Source organism: Sorex fumeus, unplaced genomic scaffold, assembly GCF_029834395.1.
Source record: "Sorex fumeus unplaced genomic scaffold, SorFum_2.1 ptg000003l, whole genome shotgun sequence".
NCBI lineage: Eukaryota > Metazoa > Chordata > Mammalia > Eulipotyphla > Soricidae > Sorex > Sorex fumeus.
The window spans coordinates 51,452,936-51,469,018 of record NW_026606060.1 but is presented as its reverse complement, the minus strand read 5'-3'; the positions used below and the strand labels follow the sequence as shown (position 1 = coordinate 51,469,018).

Below are 16,083 nucleotides of genomic sequence, written 5' to 3'. Positions count from 1 at the left end.
TTGGGCATTTGAGTTATTTCCATATCCTGGTTAGTGTACTAAATGCAGTGATGAACATAGGTGTGCTTATATCCCTTCAAAGCAATGTTTTTGTGTTTGGGGGGGATAGATGCCAAGAAGTGGTTTTGCTGGGCCATACGGGAATTCTATTCCAATTTTTCAGAGTTGCTTTCCACAGAGGTTGAACGAGATGACATTCCCACCACGAGTGGGTGAGGGTTCCTTTCTCACTACATCCCTGCCAAACTGAGGCATTCACAGACTTTTTAACGTGTGCCATTCTGGTTTTGCTTTCCTTAGTTGTGTTGTTTGGAGGCCACATGCACCTAGCAGTACTAGGAGACGATGAGGTGCAATGGATCCAACCCTCTGAGCTATCTCTACGGACCCACCCAGCCAGCTTTAAGAGCAAAGCAAACCCGTCTCCCTAGGCTGTGCCACGAGTACCTTGATGGTGTGAGGACCAACAAACTGGCCATACGCGTTCTCATAGGTGACCTTGCGCTCCCGCAGAGCCACTCGGTAGCCCCAGTTGAGTGAGCCAATGTGATTCTGCACAGCTTCTGTCATTTTTTCCCAGTCATGTTTAACTGCACGAGAAAAACAAGACCAAAAACAAGAATTTAGCATTTCAACTGCCTGGCAGAGCATTCTGCTCAGAAACTGTACAGCTTGAAGTCAAAGAATGGGGAGTTGTAGTCTAAAAGGGCAAGTGCTTCATTTAAACAACTTTTCGTTCTCAAAAATTCACCCCCATCTATTCCATAATGCTAGGTTTCCTGGTGAGCTCGAAGACTACAATAATTATACACAAACTTTCTTTTCCTCGGCTAGAAAGGAGAACTTTACTTTGGGATTGTGAATACTGACTGCAGGAGTGGGATGGGAGTGGGGGAGTGATGAATGAATTTTTGGGTCAGGCCAAGGATATTGTAGCCAGGCTTGGGTTTATATAAAGGACCAAAGACTGACAAACCAAGGTCCCACTGGCAAATTTAGCTCAACATAATTTTGTTTTTTGGTTTCTGGGACACATCCGGTGGTGCTCGGAGGTTACTCCTGGCTGGGCACTCAAGAACTACTCCTGAATGTGCTCAGGGGATTATACGGACACTGAACATTGAACCTCGGTCGGTAGAGAGCAAGGCAAACACCCTACCCACTGTACTATCTCTCCAACCTCGTGTACTTAATGCCTTTAAAGCCAACAAGTCCCTCTTCAAAGTTTCTAGGGTATCCTAATTGTGTTTTTTAAATCCAACAAAAACTAACCATTACCTCCCACAATAGCTGACCCATTCCCAAAACATCAGTTCACAAAAGACTTCTTGGAAGAGATTTTAATGCAGTTTCTAGAGAAAGCAAATGTCATTTGTGCTTCCTTGTGAAACACCACAGGAGAACTGACTGGAAAAAAACTTTAGCTCTGTTACAGAAAGATGGTCCCCATAATAGTTAAGTACCTCTCTGACCCAGGATAACGACATTGATTTTAACCATAAAAAAATAATAATAATAAAATCACTTGCAGGGTCCTTCGCTGACTCCATGAAGATGGATGGTGCATTCAGGACTGCAGCCCAAACCCCACAGGCGCCCAGAGCAGATCAGCTGTCCCCCATACCTGTCTCCTGAATATCCCAGCCGTAGTTGCGAGAGTCGCGCACGGCTTGGCCCAGCAAAGCAGCCTGATGCATGAGCTTCTTGGGGATGCAGCCCACGTTCACACATGTTCCGCCGAGACCTGCAGCAACAGGGAGGAACTAGCTCAAGGCCCACCTTCCAAAGAAACGCGTCAGCAGCGACTGCTGTGAGAAACACTCAAATTCACTTCGTGGGGGCAAGTGTGTGGATGTTCACGTTTACACTATTGTATCTAACTGTGTGTAAATCTCACTGACATTTCTAAGAGTAGAGAGTCTGAGGTACTCAAACACAGTGACACCTTCCTAAAACAAAACACCACAAATTCCGCATCCGTCGAAGATTCGGAATTGATGGCTGATAAAGACGCCTGGTTTTGGCATTTGACTCTGTGCTCCGTCTCACACCTGCTGCTCAATCTACGAGCAGAGCTGACAAAGGGCTGGTTAATAAAGCTGGCCTGGTCTGTTTTGCAGTGGATCTGGAACTACATAGACAATCTGGCACAAATACTTTTTTTTTTTTGTCTGGAGGCCAAATCCTGTGGTGCTGGGGTTGAGGGTCACTCCCAGTGTGCTCAGGGGACCATGCAGTGCCAGGGGTTGAACCCCGGCTTCCTGCATGCAAAGCATATGCTCAGCCCGTTCAGTTATCTCCCCAGGCCCCTTTAGGATAATCCACAGTTTTCTACAGTTCACGTAAGAGAATTCATGCCAGGAAATGGAAAGGTTTTATATTCCTTTTGTTTTAAGCTTAGAGAACATGGTGATACCATTATTCACTGCTGCACTGAGTACAATAGCTAAGATATGGAATCAACCTAGGCGTCCAATGGCAGGTGACCGGCTTATGAAGATGCAGTATATATGCGCAATGGAATACTCTGCAAGGAACAATGAAATCATGCACTTTGCTGCCACATGGCTGGAACTGGAAGGTTTCTTGTAGAGTGAAGTAAGCCAGAAGCAGAAAACCACAGGTTGACCTCACTTATCTGTGGTCTATAGAAGAGTGAATGAAGAAACCTACTGTAGCAAAGGGGTATTTAGATGAGCCTTGACCCCAGTATTTAGAAAGAAGGACAGACAAGGAAGAAATCAAAGGGGGGAAGAAGAAAATGGGAAGTAATGGGTAAGCAGGCATCACTTATACTGGTGACATGGGTGTGCAGAAGAGTTCTATATCTAAAAAAACAGACATAACAACTATGAAAATAGGAGATCTAAGCTGCAACCACTGAAACTCCATAATGTGCCTGTCAGGCGCACACAAATGGGGATTGACGTAGGGGAGGGATGGAAAATGGGAACTGGTGGTGGGATTGGTGTTTAAAAATATTACAGGCTTACAGGCCTAAAACTTCAATTATCAGTAACTTTATAAATCATCTACTTAAAAAAAAAAGAAGAAAAGAAAAAATACGATGATAGCCTATCTCCATTAAAATAAAAATACTCAGTGGATGAGGAAAAGATCAAAAAGGCTAGAGCAGGAATGTGAGATCGCAGTGGACGCCAGAGGAAACACCAGCCCGCCCCCGCCCCCCCCGCCCCCCGCCCCCCCCCCCCAAGAACAGTAGCGAGCGTCACTCCACAGGCCAGCGAGGACAGGGCCAGCCCACAAACATGCCTGACACAAAACTGACACCAAGTAAGTCTCGGCTGAATGGGATGAGCTGTGCAAAAACATCTTTTCTTAGTTAGCCGGGCATCCTGTTTTTGTCTCAATTCCAGGGCCAAAGTCATCTTGACACCTATGTGTCCTGTCCTTCCCTTCCTCCAGGGCTTCCCACAATGCTTTGGTTAGATCCGGCTCCTCCTCTTTGTCTAGAAAATTCCGTTATTACCTGACATTTGTATTCTGTGCCAACCTAACCTTGTGCAACTCTTTTCAGCTGCCATTGCCCATGCCAGACAAGAGGACTCTTTATCTACCTTGCACCGTTAGAGCTGCTCCTCTGGGGCCAGGGATGCAGAGCACACGCCCGGCATAGGCAAGGCCCCAGCGTCAGGCCCCTGAGCACCAAAGAGAATGGTCCCCACAAGGACAACAATGGTAATTATTTCTACTCGTTAGATGCTTACCCCATCTAGTTCCAAGAGGGGTTGGAGTGACAAAATCCAGAACCATTACCTTCTTGTCATATTTGGCTGCCTCCTGGAAAATAGAAGTATTAAAATGAGCTGTGAATGTTAACGTGATCAGACCAACAGAGGGTTGCTCAAGTCCCCATTCTTATCAAGGTTATAACGCCTTAAAGTATAGCCAGTTTCTAGTACCTGGGGATTTCACTGGTACAAGTCAAGACAAAAACTAAGTGACCGTCCTAATAGCAGCCTGAAAATAACAGATTCTAGTTATAAAACTTGCAAGGCTCATCAGCTGGAGACCTTAAAATTCTCCTATATAATTCCAAACTGTAATAAATGATGCAATCTGGAAGACATATGACCAATTCTAAGCCAGTAGTAACTGACTAATAAAATATATTTACTGATAGTCTACAACCCTAGATTCAACCTATGTCCTGTACGGTCTGGGTCACAATGAAAGGTGTTTCAGGGATCATTCCGGGTGGCACTCAGATGACCAAAGCAGTTCTGGGGACTGAATTCCAACTTCCTGCATGCAAAGCACATGCTCCAGCCTGTGGAGCTGTTTTTAATGTACTTTTTGCTAATTCCATTCCCAAACACCATTTCCAAGAAGAAATCTTTCTCCTGACACTGTCAGGTATCGTAAAATTGTCATATGAAAGACAACAGAAAAGCTGATGCTTATTGACAGGGTTTCTAAGTTTATCTTCAGGAAGTGATAACAAGTCACAAGTTCACAATGCAGAGTACCCCTTTCTTTCTCAAAAAATAAACTTTTCGGATTAATAATCAGGTCTCAGAAAGTTATTTCATTGGACTGAGTCTGTCGAGGACTGAGTCTATCGTTCAAAGACTCGGGTGAGCCTCGTGCAAGGCAAACGCCCTACCTACTGTACTATCGCTTTGGCCCTCTCCTAGGGATCTTCAGGGGGCCATGGAGTGCTGTTCGGCTAGGCATGCCATTTGACCACAAAGCCCTTTATAATCATTCTTCTGGACCCATAAACAATTTTTAAATGAACTTAGTTGCAGGGCTGGAAAGATAGTACACTGGGTAAAGCACTTGTCTTGCTACATGCCTGACTTGCGCTCAATACCTAGCACCCCATGTGTCCCGAGTACAGAGCCAGGAATGACCCTGAACACAAGAGCCAAGAGTAAGTAAGCCCTAAGCATTGCTGGGTGTGCTGACCTCCCCACCTGCAACCTCCCCTCGCCCCCCACCCAAAAGAAATCCATTTGCTGTCCGTCTTTCAACTGGTGAGGAAGGGTATGAATAGAAAAAGCCACCATTAAAAAACCACATAATTTATAAGTAATATACTAAATTCACACCATTCTCATACAACACCCGTATTACCCTTGAAGAGTCAACCAAATTTTATGACACATAAATGAAATGTGTCCTACATACCAGGCCTAGTATCATGACTGTAAAGTGTTCCCTTAACCTGACCTGCCCATATTAATGTGCCAAACATCACAAGAGGCTCAATCAAATCCCAGAGAACCTCGGGCTCCTCTGGGACAGTGACGCCCGCCCGCCAGAGCCCAGACTGCGCGGAGAAGTCTTACCTTGGCAGCTGCCAGTCCTCCCGAGCCCCCGCCGATGATGATGAGGTCATAGTCGTAGGACTTGGGATGGTTGTCAGAGCCATTCATGGTCGGCTTTTGAAGGACGCTGTCTTGATGCCCCTGAAGAAGACAATCAATAAAAGGGAACATAATTTAACTTCAAAAGCAGGCTGGAAAGTTCTGAGAGAAACCTTTTCTGAAAAATGCTGTCAGAGAATGTGTCTGACAACGGCGTTGACATTTGTGACTCTGGTGTGCAGATATACCACGCGTGAAAAAAATCTATTTTTGTTTGTTTTTGTGCTCGAGGCTTACTCCTGGCTCTGCACACGGGAATCACTCATGGGGGGAGGGGAGATGCTCAGGGACTATACGGGGTGTTAGGGATAGAAGTGGGGTCAGCCGCGTGCAAGACAAGCATCCTACTTGCTGTACTGTTGTTCCAGCCCAGAGAATCTTTTTAAAAGGAAACAAAAGGAGTCATCAAAGGAAGAGTTCCTTGCCACAGATACACAAATGGCATCGCTCCTTCTAGTGATCTTCGTGGGAATCTACTGACAGCTATTGTCAATCTACAGCAGCAGCAACTGACACCTCCACAAAATCAACTTAGGCCCGAGTGACGTCCACTGCCAACACTTTGTCCTTGCATTTTCCCAGTCGGCCTTTTAATCAGCCTGAAGAAGGCTCATGGGTTTAAAACATCTTCCTGGCAGGCATACAAGGCACAGAGTTCAAACCCCGGTGCCATCGCACATGCTGAGGCGGTCACAGTAGTCTTGCCAAAGTGATGCCTGGGAAGACGCACAGGGAAGATGGCTCAGGGGGCTTGCCTCCATGCACAGAGCCCTAAGGTACCACGGGTGCTGCCCACACGGGCTGAGGAGACCCTAATAGCCCTATTTGAGATCCGCAGTGAGAAAGGTCTCAGATGATGGCCAAGTCACTCAGTAGGCACTCAGGGCACGGGTGAGGCGCTGAGCTTGACCCCGGAGCTGCAAAGTGCCAAAGCAGTGCTGGCCACCCCGTCCTGGGTCCTTAGGGAAGGGGACCATATTCAGATGCACACTCCATCAGCAGTCTTCGTGACCCTCCCGAAAAATCAGCGCTCACTATGGTCTAGTCAAGACTGAAATAAGCAGTCAGCCAAGGTCTCATTAAAATAGGACACTGGTGTAGAGCAATGTCAACACATTAACAGATCATTTAAGATTTTTCCCACACCGTTCAGCTGACACAGCAAATTAAGACCAAAAATCACTGACATAAACCTGTCTGAAAAGTTGAATGTGAAAGCGACAGCCAGGGCAAGGCCTTTTAAGTCAGGATGACTATTAAAAGTTCATTTCTTTAGTTACCTGTGCACAAATCCTCCTGCAATATATTTAGTATTTAGTTTTCATGCCCTTGGCATTTACTTATAATGAAAGTGTTAGATGCTTCATTTTTTTAATTTTATTTTATTTTTAATGTTTATTAGTGAAACACCATGAGGCACAGTTGTAGACTTACAAATTTTTGTGCTTGGGTTTCAGTTATACAATGATCGAGTACCCATCCCTCCACCAGTGCCCATTCTCCACCACCACTGATCCCAGTATCCCTCCCACCCCCCACCCCCACCCCATCCCACCCCACCCCTATGGCAGGGCATTCCCTTTTGTTCTCTCTCTCCTTTTGGGTGCTGTGGTTTGCAAGAGAGGCACTGAATGGCAATCATGTTTGGTCTATAGTCTACTTTCAGCATGCTTCTCCCATCCTGGGAATATCCTCCCAACACCCTTTATTTGGTGCTCTCTTCTCTATCTGAGTTCCCTTTTCCCCTAGCATGTGTGGCTAGCCTCCAAGCCATGGAGCAAACCTCCTGGTACTAATCTCAGCCACTCTTGGGTGTTAGTGATGCTTCATTATTTTTAAAGCGTTATTCCTCTTAAGTTTTTATTACACATGCATTCCCTTGCATAGCGGTCGGGAACACTGGGTAACGTACCTTTCGTTATCTTCTATTAAAAGCTGTGCTCGCGTGAAATCACGCGTGGAAACGCTAACTGGCACAATGAAAAGCTTTTAAACACCGTCCAAGAGCCCCACACTTACCATGCCAGTCTGCACAATTTTCTCCTGACTACAATCGCACGCCAGGGGTGGACGTGGGGGACCAGCAGAAGAATGGGGTGCTTGGGGTGTGCCGAGGGGGACGGTGGAGGAAGGCGGACGAGGAAGGTCGGCACTGGGGCTGCCCCGGGGCGGCACGGCAGGCACATAGCATGGCTCAGAGACAGAAGGGTGAGCCACCGGGAACCAGCAACAGTGAGGGAAGGACCACGTCACCCTGACCATCTGCACAAAAGGTCTGACATGAGAGGCGGGTAAGCACAGCCAGTATTCATCCACTGGCATGACGGCGGCAGTTCCTCCTCCAGTGTCAGGCACTGTGGGGGAAACAATCGGGCAACAAGTCCGTTACGCTCAGAGCACCAACGCGGCTGCAGGAACAGCGCTACTCCTCCTCAGCCGGCTTCTAGGAGCCGAGGGCTAACCTGCTAGTTGGAGAGAGTTCCTAAAAGCAGCAGAAGCCCTTCAAGAAAAAGAACTGAAGCACTGAATCTCAACCTCATTCTATCTTTGTGTCCTTCACAGTGCCGGGAAAGTATCTCTGTCTGCATGGAAACGGTCTGCTCTTAGACCCGTCTCCCCCCGGCTAGAACAAAAGAAAATGTGTTGTCAGGCCGCAAAGTGGCATACTCCCTAGCCCGATGTTTAAAATCTACTCTCTACTGCAATTCTGTTGCAGGTCTGGGTTTTTATTATGGTTCCAGTTTGAAATGAAAGATCAACCTGACAAGGACAAAGAAAGCTCTGAGAACAGGCTAACGGTGTATATAATAAAGACCAGCTTAATGCAACCTATTTAAATTTAAAACTAAAATCTCTATCCTTCAGTTCCCCGTAAATGGCTCTCGGGACTTCTTTACACTCTTATTATGTTTATATTTACGTAGGACTTGCCTATCAGTAAAACAGGAAAAATGGGGTGGTTGTGGTTTTTTGGAAACAAGATAGATTTTATTGAAACTTACTTAAAAGACATGAGGAGAAAGGGAGAAGTGTGTGTTCAAGAGAGAACCGAGGCTTCATCAGAGAGGAAAAAGGCAAGAAAAGCAGGCAGCAGAGGAGCGAAGTATTCAAGGGAGAAGATTGAAGAACAATCCAGAAAAAGTATTTAGAAATCAAAAATTCTAGAGTTCCTTTTTAAAAGATTTCTTCCAAATTCTTTTACTTTATAACGGCTTACAATATTTATATAATGGTTTCTAAACATTGTTAAATGAAGTCTTTTAGTGTGGAGAGGGGCACTGTTTTCCATCTCTGTAATTCTCAGTCTTAATAAAAGAGAGTGCACCTCTTTCTTGTTCCACCTGTTGCAACATCTCTCAGGGGCCCTCTGGAAAACTCCTGGCAGAATGAATGATGTGTGGAAAAGCAAGTATTGCCTTAGCATTATGGAAGCCAGGTACATGTATGTGTACACGCATGCACGTACATACACTCACACATACACCCTTCCTTGTCTGCAGCTTACAAACATTTCTACATCGCTTTCATCTACCTTTCACAACAACGTCATTCCCCAGAGTTCACTGTAAGAAAACTACTGTTGCAGGGCCGAAGTGATGGCACAACAGGTAGAGCTCTTGCCGTGCATGTGGTCGACCCAGATTTATTACCCAGCACCCCATATGGTCCCCAGAGCCTGCCAGGAGTGATCCCTGAGCACAGAGCCAGGAGCTAAACAGTAATCAGCCACACATGGCCCAAAATTCAAAAATGAAATTAGTGTGACTACTGGGGATTATGCTCTTGCCTTTCCTTGGCCAATCCTGGTTCAGTCTGTGGCACAGCAAGGTACCCTGAACACACAGTCAGGAGTAGTCTTAGAGCACCACTTGGAAGACCTCAAAATCAAACAATTAAAAAAATTTTGAATTCGAATAGGAATCAGAGGTATAGTACAGAAGGTGGCAACACTTGCTTTGTATGCAAGCAGACCTGGGTTTGATCCTCAGGACCCCATTTGGTCCCCCAAGTCCACCAGGAGTGATCTCTGAGCAGAGTCAGGAGTAAACCCTGAGTACAGCTGAGAGTGATTCGAAAAACCAAAAAAAAAAAATTAAGATTAGAATAAGTCACAAAGATAGCTCTTCCCCACCCTCTAACATTATTCCTAGTCTTTGGGCAGAGGTTCGTAATAGTTTTGCCTTACTGTTATTCTTAAAAGTACTGGCATCACACTGGCCTCGATTTACACTGATTGGTGGATTACAGCACACACCACCGCTGCTGGCCCAAAACACCTGGCCGTGGCTCTAACACACGCTGCAGGGCCAGCATCACATTAAATAAAACACTGTTCTACCACTTTGGAGGCTAAGAGACTTCATGATCACCTCATCCTTCGAGGTCTAACATGATGCCCTCATCCTTAGGAGTCTTGTTCTTTTATTTTGTGAACTGAAGTCCTACACTCCCAAATTACTAAGTTTAAGATCATTTCCATCAGCACAGTGACTAGTCATAAGAGTCTCTTAAGTAGGCTTACTTTCCCCATTCCTAAGAAGAGAATCTGGCCAAGGTCACAGCACTGGAGAGCTTAATGGGCATTTCCCATGCTCTAACTCCTGGGCAGCACCCCCACCTGAAATGCCTTCTTCCCTGCCAATTCTCTGCTAGTACTCTGGTATATGAACTCAAGACTAAAGCAATCCTTATTAAAGGGTTAGGGGGTTCTCTGACCAACACCCAAAGACTCCAATACAATACCTCTCTCTCTCCCCCTAAAGTTCCCGCGTCACAGCCTCCTTTTTCCTAACAATTCCAACAGCACCTGCTGTGGGGAATGAGTCCTGGCTCTTCCGATGGAGCCCCTCGTCCTTCAGTCTAGCTGGAGCCTGTGCCTGACACAATCTGGGCTCCATTTCCCAGTCCCAGCAGCTCTGCAAAGAAGGAACCTTCTCACACATCTCTGCATCACAAGTGTCAAGCGGGCATGTACGTGATCAAGAACATCTTTGCAGGGCTGGAGTGACAGCACAGCGGGTAGAGTGTTTGCTTTGCATGCGGCCGACCCGTGTTAAGATTCCCAGCATCCCATATGGTCCCCTGAGCACCGGCCAGAAGTGATTCCTGAGTGCAGAGCCTGGAGTAACTCCTGAGCATCGCCGGGTGTGACACCCCCCGCCCCCCCTCCCCCCACCCCGCCAAAAAAAAGAACATCTTTGCATGGGCTGCTTTGTAGATATGTACCAAGAGGCTCACAGGGCTTTCTCACATACATCTACAAAGCACGTCCACCATAGGAGTTTGCAAGTTATGAGGGGGAAACTCAGGAGGCCCTTTTTGTCCTTTTTTCTTTTTAACAGAATGATTCTTACCATTTTTAATGATAGATTTAATAACAATGTACTTCAAGATACATGACAATTATTAGAAAACAGCCCTGGCTCATTTGTTTCGATAGTACCAAGGTAGTTGTCATTTTTGAACCAAAACAGTGCCATAGGAAGTAGCATGGCCTGTAACACTTAACCTATTTACTACCCGTCCTTTTAGAAAAGTATTTGCCAGCTAATCTAGAGAAAGACTGAGTCAGTATTGATAGATGGGCTGAGATGAAATTATCAATTAGCCTGAGGACAAACCACCTTCCTGCTCAAGAAAGTGGAAACACTTGCTACTGTACCTTCCACAGTGAAAAACCAGGTTGGCAGTCTGCCCGCTAATTACCTAGGATTACAACTATCAGGCACCGAAAATTTTTTGAGGCAAAAGTAACATTTAACATTGACTTTAACCATTCGAGCAAATCTGCTCCCTGCCAGATTTCAAAGCCCAGCCCCTGAAGCGCCGCCATCTCAGTGTGCAGGTTCATCATGTTCCATCTAATACAGGGCAGTTCCCAGATTTCAAGTTCTATTAAGAAATACAAATTTAAACTGGGGATATCTGAGGCTGTTACAAAATGAAAAAGGACAAGCTCTACGAGCTTTGAAGGACATGCTGTACTAGTAGAAAGGAAAACCAGCGGCCTGGGAAGAAACTAGGCAAAACAGTGACTACACATTTGGAGATCATGTGTTGCAGTTACCTGACAAAATATACCTTCCACAGGAAGACACAGGAGGCAAGTTTTGGCCAAAGTTTTAACATGCAAATAGATCTTGAGGCTCCCTGGTGCCCTAATTTCCACGTATTTGATCTTCACAGACTTACTTACATAGGAGAATGCCTTTCCTGCCTCTGACCAATTCCTCTTTCAGCACCTGGCATCTGCACCACCTATTAGTACTTTTGCTGGCCATAATCAAGGAAGGTCCTATATTATTACCCACCCATGAACCAGAGTCCTCCTGCGACCGATCAGGCATCTATCTTAACAGGTGCATTAACCGTGCATATTCAAGGCCCTTTGAGCAGCATTTCTTCCACCTGTTCTAACCCACTTCTCCCTCGGTCTAGTGAAGAACCCCAAAAGCGGGACAGCCGAGAGAGGGACTGGATTCCCTACGTCAGAGCAGTATCCCAGATTACAAGCGATTTTTCTCCCCCAATGACCAAATACATTTATGAACTGCAGAACGGATTTTTATTACTCCAGTCTCAAAAAGACACTGCAAACATTTTCCCCAGACATGCCAGTTGGTTTGTTTAAATATATGACCATGACCATCTTAGAAAATTTAAAAAAAAAAAGAGAGAAAAGAAAAATCACAGTGTGCAAATGAAAGCATTTCTAACAGTCCTTAGGAAATACTGTTTCGCCTTACAAGAGGGGATACAGGCTAAGTGCTTGGCTCTGAATCTTGACTCTTCCGTCTGGAGATTCCCCTAAGGCGTGGCCGGGGCCCGCACCCCGCTACAGACCAGAAGCCCGGGCCTAGCAGGAGTTGGTGATCATGGCCTCTGAAATCTCGAAGGTCGCCACGATATTCTTCCAGTCCTGCAAGCTCAGCGAGATGATGCCCTGCTTCCGGCCGTGGTACCCGAAGTCGCAGTCCTCGCCCTGCCGGCTGAGGCTGATGGGCTCCAGGATGGGCAGGCGGTCCTGGTCCAGCCGGAGGCGGGCGAAGCCGTCGCGGATGATGAAGGAGACGTAGAAGATGTTCTCCACCGTGCGCGAGAAGGACTTGGGGTCGACGACGAACTCGAAGTAGGACACGGGCGTGTCGGGGTCCTTGCGGAAGTAGGTCTGCAGCAGCCCCAGGATCCTCTCCACCTCCTTCTCCGTCGCCTCGTGGTGGGCGTACAGGTCCAGGCGCCGCAGCTTGGTGGGCATGGCCCGGACCTCGTCCGACGGGCGGCGGGCCTTCCGGGCGGCGTGCGGCGAGGCGTGGGAGCGGGCGCGGGGCCAGGCCGAGGCCAAGGCCACGGCCGGCCGCTCGGGCTGGAAGGCGCCGAAGACGAAGCGGAAGGGCTCGGCGTGCCGGAGCCACGAGGCGGCCTCGCGCTGCAGCAGGGCCCAGAAGGTGCGGGCCACGCGGTCATCCAGGCGCCGCCGCCGCCGTCGCTGCTGCTGGGGCTCGTCGCCGCCGCCGCCGCCGCCACGCTCCAGCCAGCTGAGGCCCACGAAGAGCCGCAGGTAGTCGCAGAAGGCCACCTGGTTGAAGAAGCTCATGTCGGCGTTGAGCTGCCGCGCCTTCTCCTTGCCCAGGTCCGAGGCCAGCACGAGGAACTGCGCGTCCAGCGCCGCCTCCTGCGTGCGGCTCACCTCGTCGAACAGCACGTTGGCCTCCTCGAGCGCCTCCGACAGCGTGTCGCTGGACGTGTGCACGATGTCGTCGCGGCTCTCCTGCACCACGTGCATGAGGCGCCGGTACTGCTTGCGGATGCTGCGGCACTTCTCCTGGTCCACGGCGCCCAGCAGCAGCGGGTCCAGCGGCGCCAGCGGGGCCAAGGCCGCCGCCGCCGCCACCGCCAAGCTCGGCTCGTTCGAGCTAATGTCGTCGTCGGCACCCACGGCCATCTCCACCTTCATGGGCTCGTCGTCGTCGTCGTCGTCGTCGTTGTCGTGGTCATCGTCGTCGTCGTCGTCGTCCACCACCACCACCTCCCCAGCCCCCAGCAGCTTCCTCGAGAGTGCCACACCTGGCCGGGGCCCTGCCGCTGCCGCTGCCGCCTGGAAATCGCTTTCTTCCTCAGACATGTCGGCGGCGCCCGTGCGGTGGCCAGCGGCCAGCGGTCAGCGGCCAGCGGTCGGCCGTGTCCCCTCCCTCCTGCAGCGGAAACCGAGACGACGACGAGCGCGGGGCTCGAGGAGGACGCCCGCCCATGCGCACTGGGCGCCGCGCCGCGGTCCCGCCCCCCCGGCGGCAGGCCCCGCCCCTAGACGACCGGCAGGCTCCGCCCTGCCCTGCCCCGCCCCGCCGACCTTCGGCCGCTCGCGCGCACCCGCGCGCCCGCGGGCACGCGCAGGGAGGCACAGGCGGCCGCCGCGCTCAGCAATGGCTCCCGCCCGCAGTTACTTCCGCCTCCCTCCCCGGGTCGCCGCCCCGCAGCGCGAGGAATGTAGCTGGGGGGAGGGCAGCAACCAACACTGCGAGACTCCCTCCAGGTGGTGGTCTTGCCAAGAGTCCGCGTTTGTTTCCGTTGGCGGAAGGCAATCGGGCGAGATTATCCCGTAAAAGGCCCAAGGCGTTGGGGGTCGGGGGGGGGGAGCCGGGAATGCAGAAACGCCCCACTGCGTGGTTGCCACGTGTTACTTGCAAAGGGAGGGAAGGGGGGTTGGGGGGACTCATCGTTAAGAAAATTAAAATGGGCCAGAAGCCCCTTCCCTCCCCCTCCACTGCCACCCCCGCAAACGCCAGATCCTCTCCTAACTCTGCACCGGCACAGGATGGGGAAGGCTCCAGAGTTGCCGGACTGGCAGTCTGCACACTACAGGGGAAAAAATCGATTTGTAAAATGCAGGCTGGTTATTATTGGAAAGCGGGGGTGGGGGGCGTGCTAACAATGTCACAATCACCTGCGAGTTCGCCGGGGACACGGATTGGAACCCCCAAGGGCCAATTCTCCTAATGGGAAGTTTTCCTGTTTTTAAAAGCAACAAGGTGCACGGCCACACCCCCAGAGATCAAAAGCCGGAGCCAAGGACACACACCCAACAATACACGGGCCAATGTTTATCGAGGCACCAGGTGCAAATTAGGCTTTCCTAAGGATCCAGGGCGGTTCCGTTTTCTTGACATTGGCAGGGGAGAGAAACCCAGAGAGACCCATCCCTCCCCATTGGCAAAAAGTTTCTTATAAATGGATTAATAGCAAAACCTACACCAAAATTTTTTTCCCCCGAAAACACCATGCATTATGGTTACTTAAGCATATTTTGTGATTCCCTGCTATCAGACTCTGCTTTGCTATTTGGGTTTTTTACTTCATTGGGCCACATCCTGTGGTTCTTACTCAGGCACTCAGGTATCATTCCTGGCTGGCTCTGAGGACCATATGGTATGGGGGGGGGGGGGGGAGGGAAGCTGTCAAATACCAGAAAGGCAGATACAAGGCAAGCATCTTACCCACTATACCATCACTCAGGCCCCCAGTATTTCTCATTTTATTACAGAGGGCTTACTGAGTCACAGTTACTCCCGGCTCAGGAGTCACGTCTAACAGTGCTCAGGAACCGTATGTGATGCTGGGGATCAATTCAGGGTTGGCTGCATGTAAGGCAGCCTTATCCACCCCTACTATCTCTTCAGCTGTTTTGTTTTTTGGGGGGGGGAGGGAGGGCTGTTTTAAAGCAAGAACTTGGCTCAGATTTTGCAAGCATAATTTTCATAAGAATGTTTTGAATATGCACCTAAGACTAATTTAGACCGGTAGAATAACAAATCCTATATGTTAAAAATAAAAGACTCCTTTTCAAATTAGGCTGATCTCTTCTCTGAAATAAAATAGAGAAGAACATAGTTGGGACCCATTAACAAGGGATCGTATTTTCTCTTTTTCGGTTTCTGGGCGCCACACCGGGTGGTGCTCAGGGCTTACTCCTGGCTCTGCACTTGGGAGTCAGTCCTGGAGGGTTTGGGGGGCCAGAGAGGTGCCAGGGATGGCACCCGGGTCAGCTGAGTGCAAGGCAAGCACTCTACCCACTGTACTATTGCTCCAGTCACAGGACCATATTTTTCCCAAGTCTGGTCAACAACGAACTAATACTTATATCTGTTTGAGTCAAGATTAAAAACGATTCATTGCAAGTCCAAAATTCCAGGTTTTTTTTTTTTTTTTGCTGTACTCTTGGGAGTTTCTGACACCCACTTTAATCTCAATACAAGCAGTTTGTAACAGAGAACCAAGGGGTAGTTTAAGCCTTCCCACCTTAAGGAGAGTATTTTCTCCTTGTGGAGGGGAAAGAGGCCGACACCAACTTCATCTGTACAGTCTTTCATCTACAAATTTTAAAATGCTTTAGAAAAAGAAATTCTTTCAACCTACTTATAAAGTATTAATAATACCATTTACAAGGATTTCTCAGGCGATAACTGCCTACACAACCTGCTCTGAGCAACAACCCATCAAGACAAGCGGCATATTATTAAGCCAGGACTTCTCAGAGCTGAATGAATTTCCTTCTATCTAGTACCAGGCAACTTGGATCTCTCCAGAAAATCAGACAGTGGTGAAGTCTGCCTTCTAGAAGGTGCAGCTGTTGCTAAGTGTTTTTAAATGCTTGTCTAATTTTTTTTTCTTAACCATTTTTAAAGAATTGAATATT

The 16,083-nt window shown here is 48.6% G+C and overlaps 2 protein-coding genes across 3 annotated transcripts in view; both read right to left on the bottom strand.

The window, feature by feature from the left end:
* The window catches only part of TXNRD1 (thioredoxin reductase 1), a 56,255-nt gene that overhangs the window by 30,728 nt on the left and 9,444 nt on the right, over window positions 1-16,083 (bottom strand). For both annotated transcript variants that reach the window (XM_056114450.1, XM_056114455.1), the window contains 4 exons: window positions 5,316-5,435; window positions 3,729-3,801; window positions 1,625-1,744; window positions 448-590 (listed from right to left, as the gene is read on the bottom strand). In XM_056114450.1, the coding sequence (XP_055970425.1) occupies window positions 448-590; window positions 1,625-1,744; window positions 3,729-3,801; window positions 5,316-5,402 (423 nt within the window). In that variant the 5' untranslated portion in view covers window positions 5,403-5,435. The remainder of the gene's footprint in view (window positions 1-447; window positions 591-1,624; window positions 1,745-3,728; window positions 3,802-5,315; window positions 5,436-16,083) is intronic.
* On the bottom strand, window positions 12,231-13,407 carry EID3 (EP300 interacting inhibitor of differentiation 3; the record flags this gene model as incomplete). Its single annotated transcript, XM_056119561.1, has 1 exon — window positions 12,231-13,407. A coding segment is annotated over one exon (1,158 nt), but the record flags the coding sequence as incomplete, so codon positions are not given.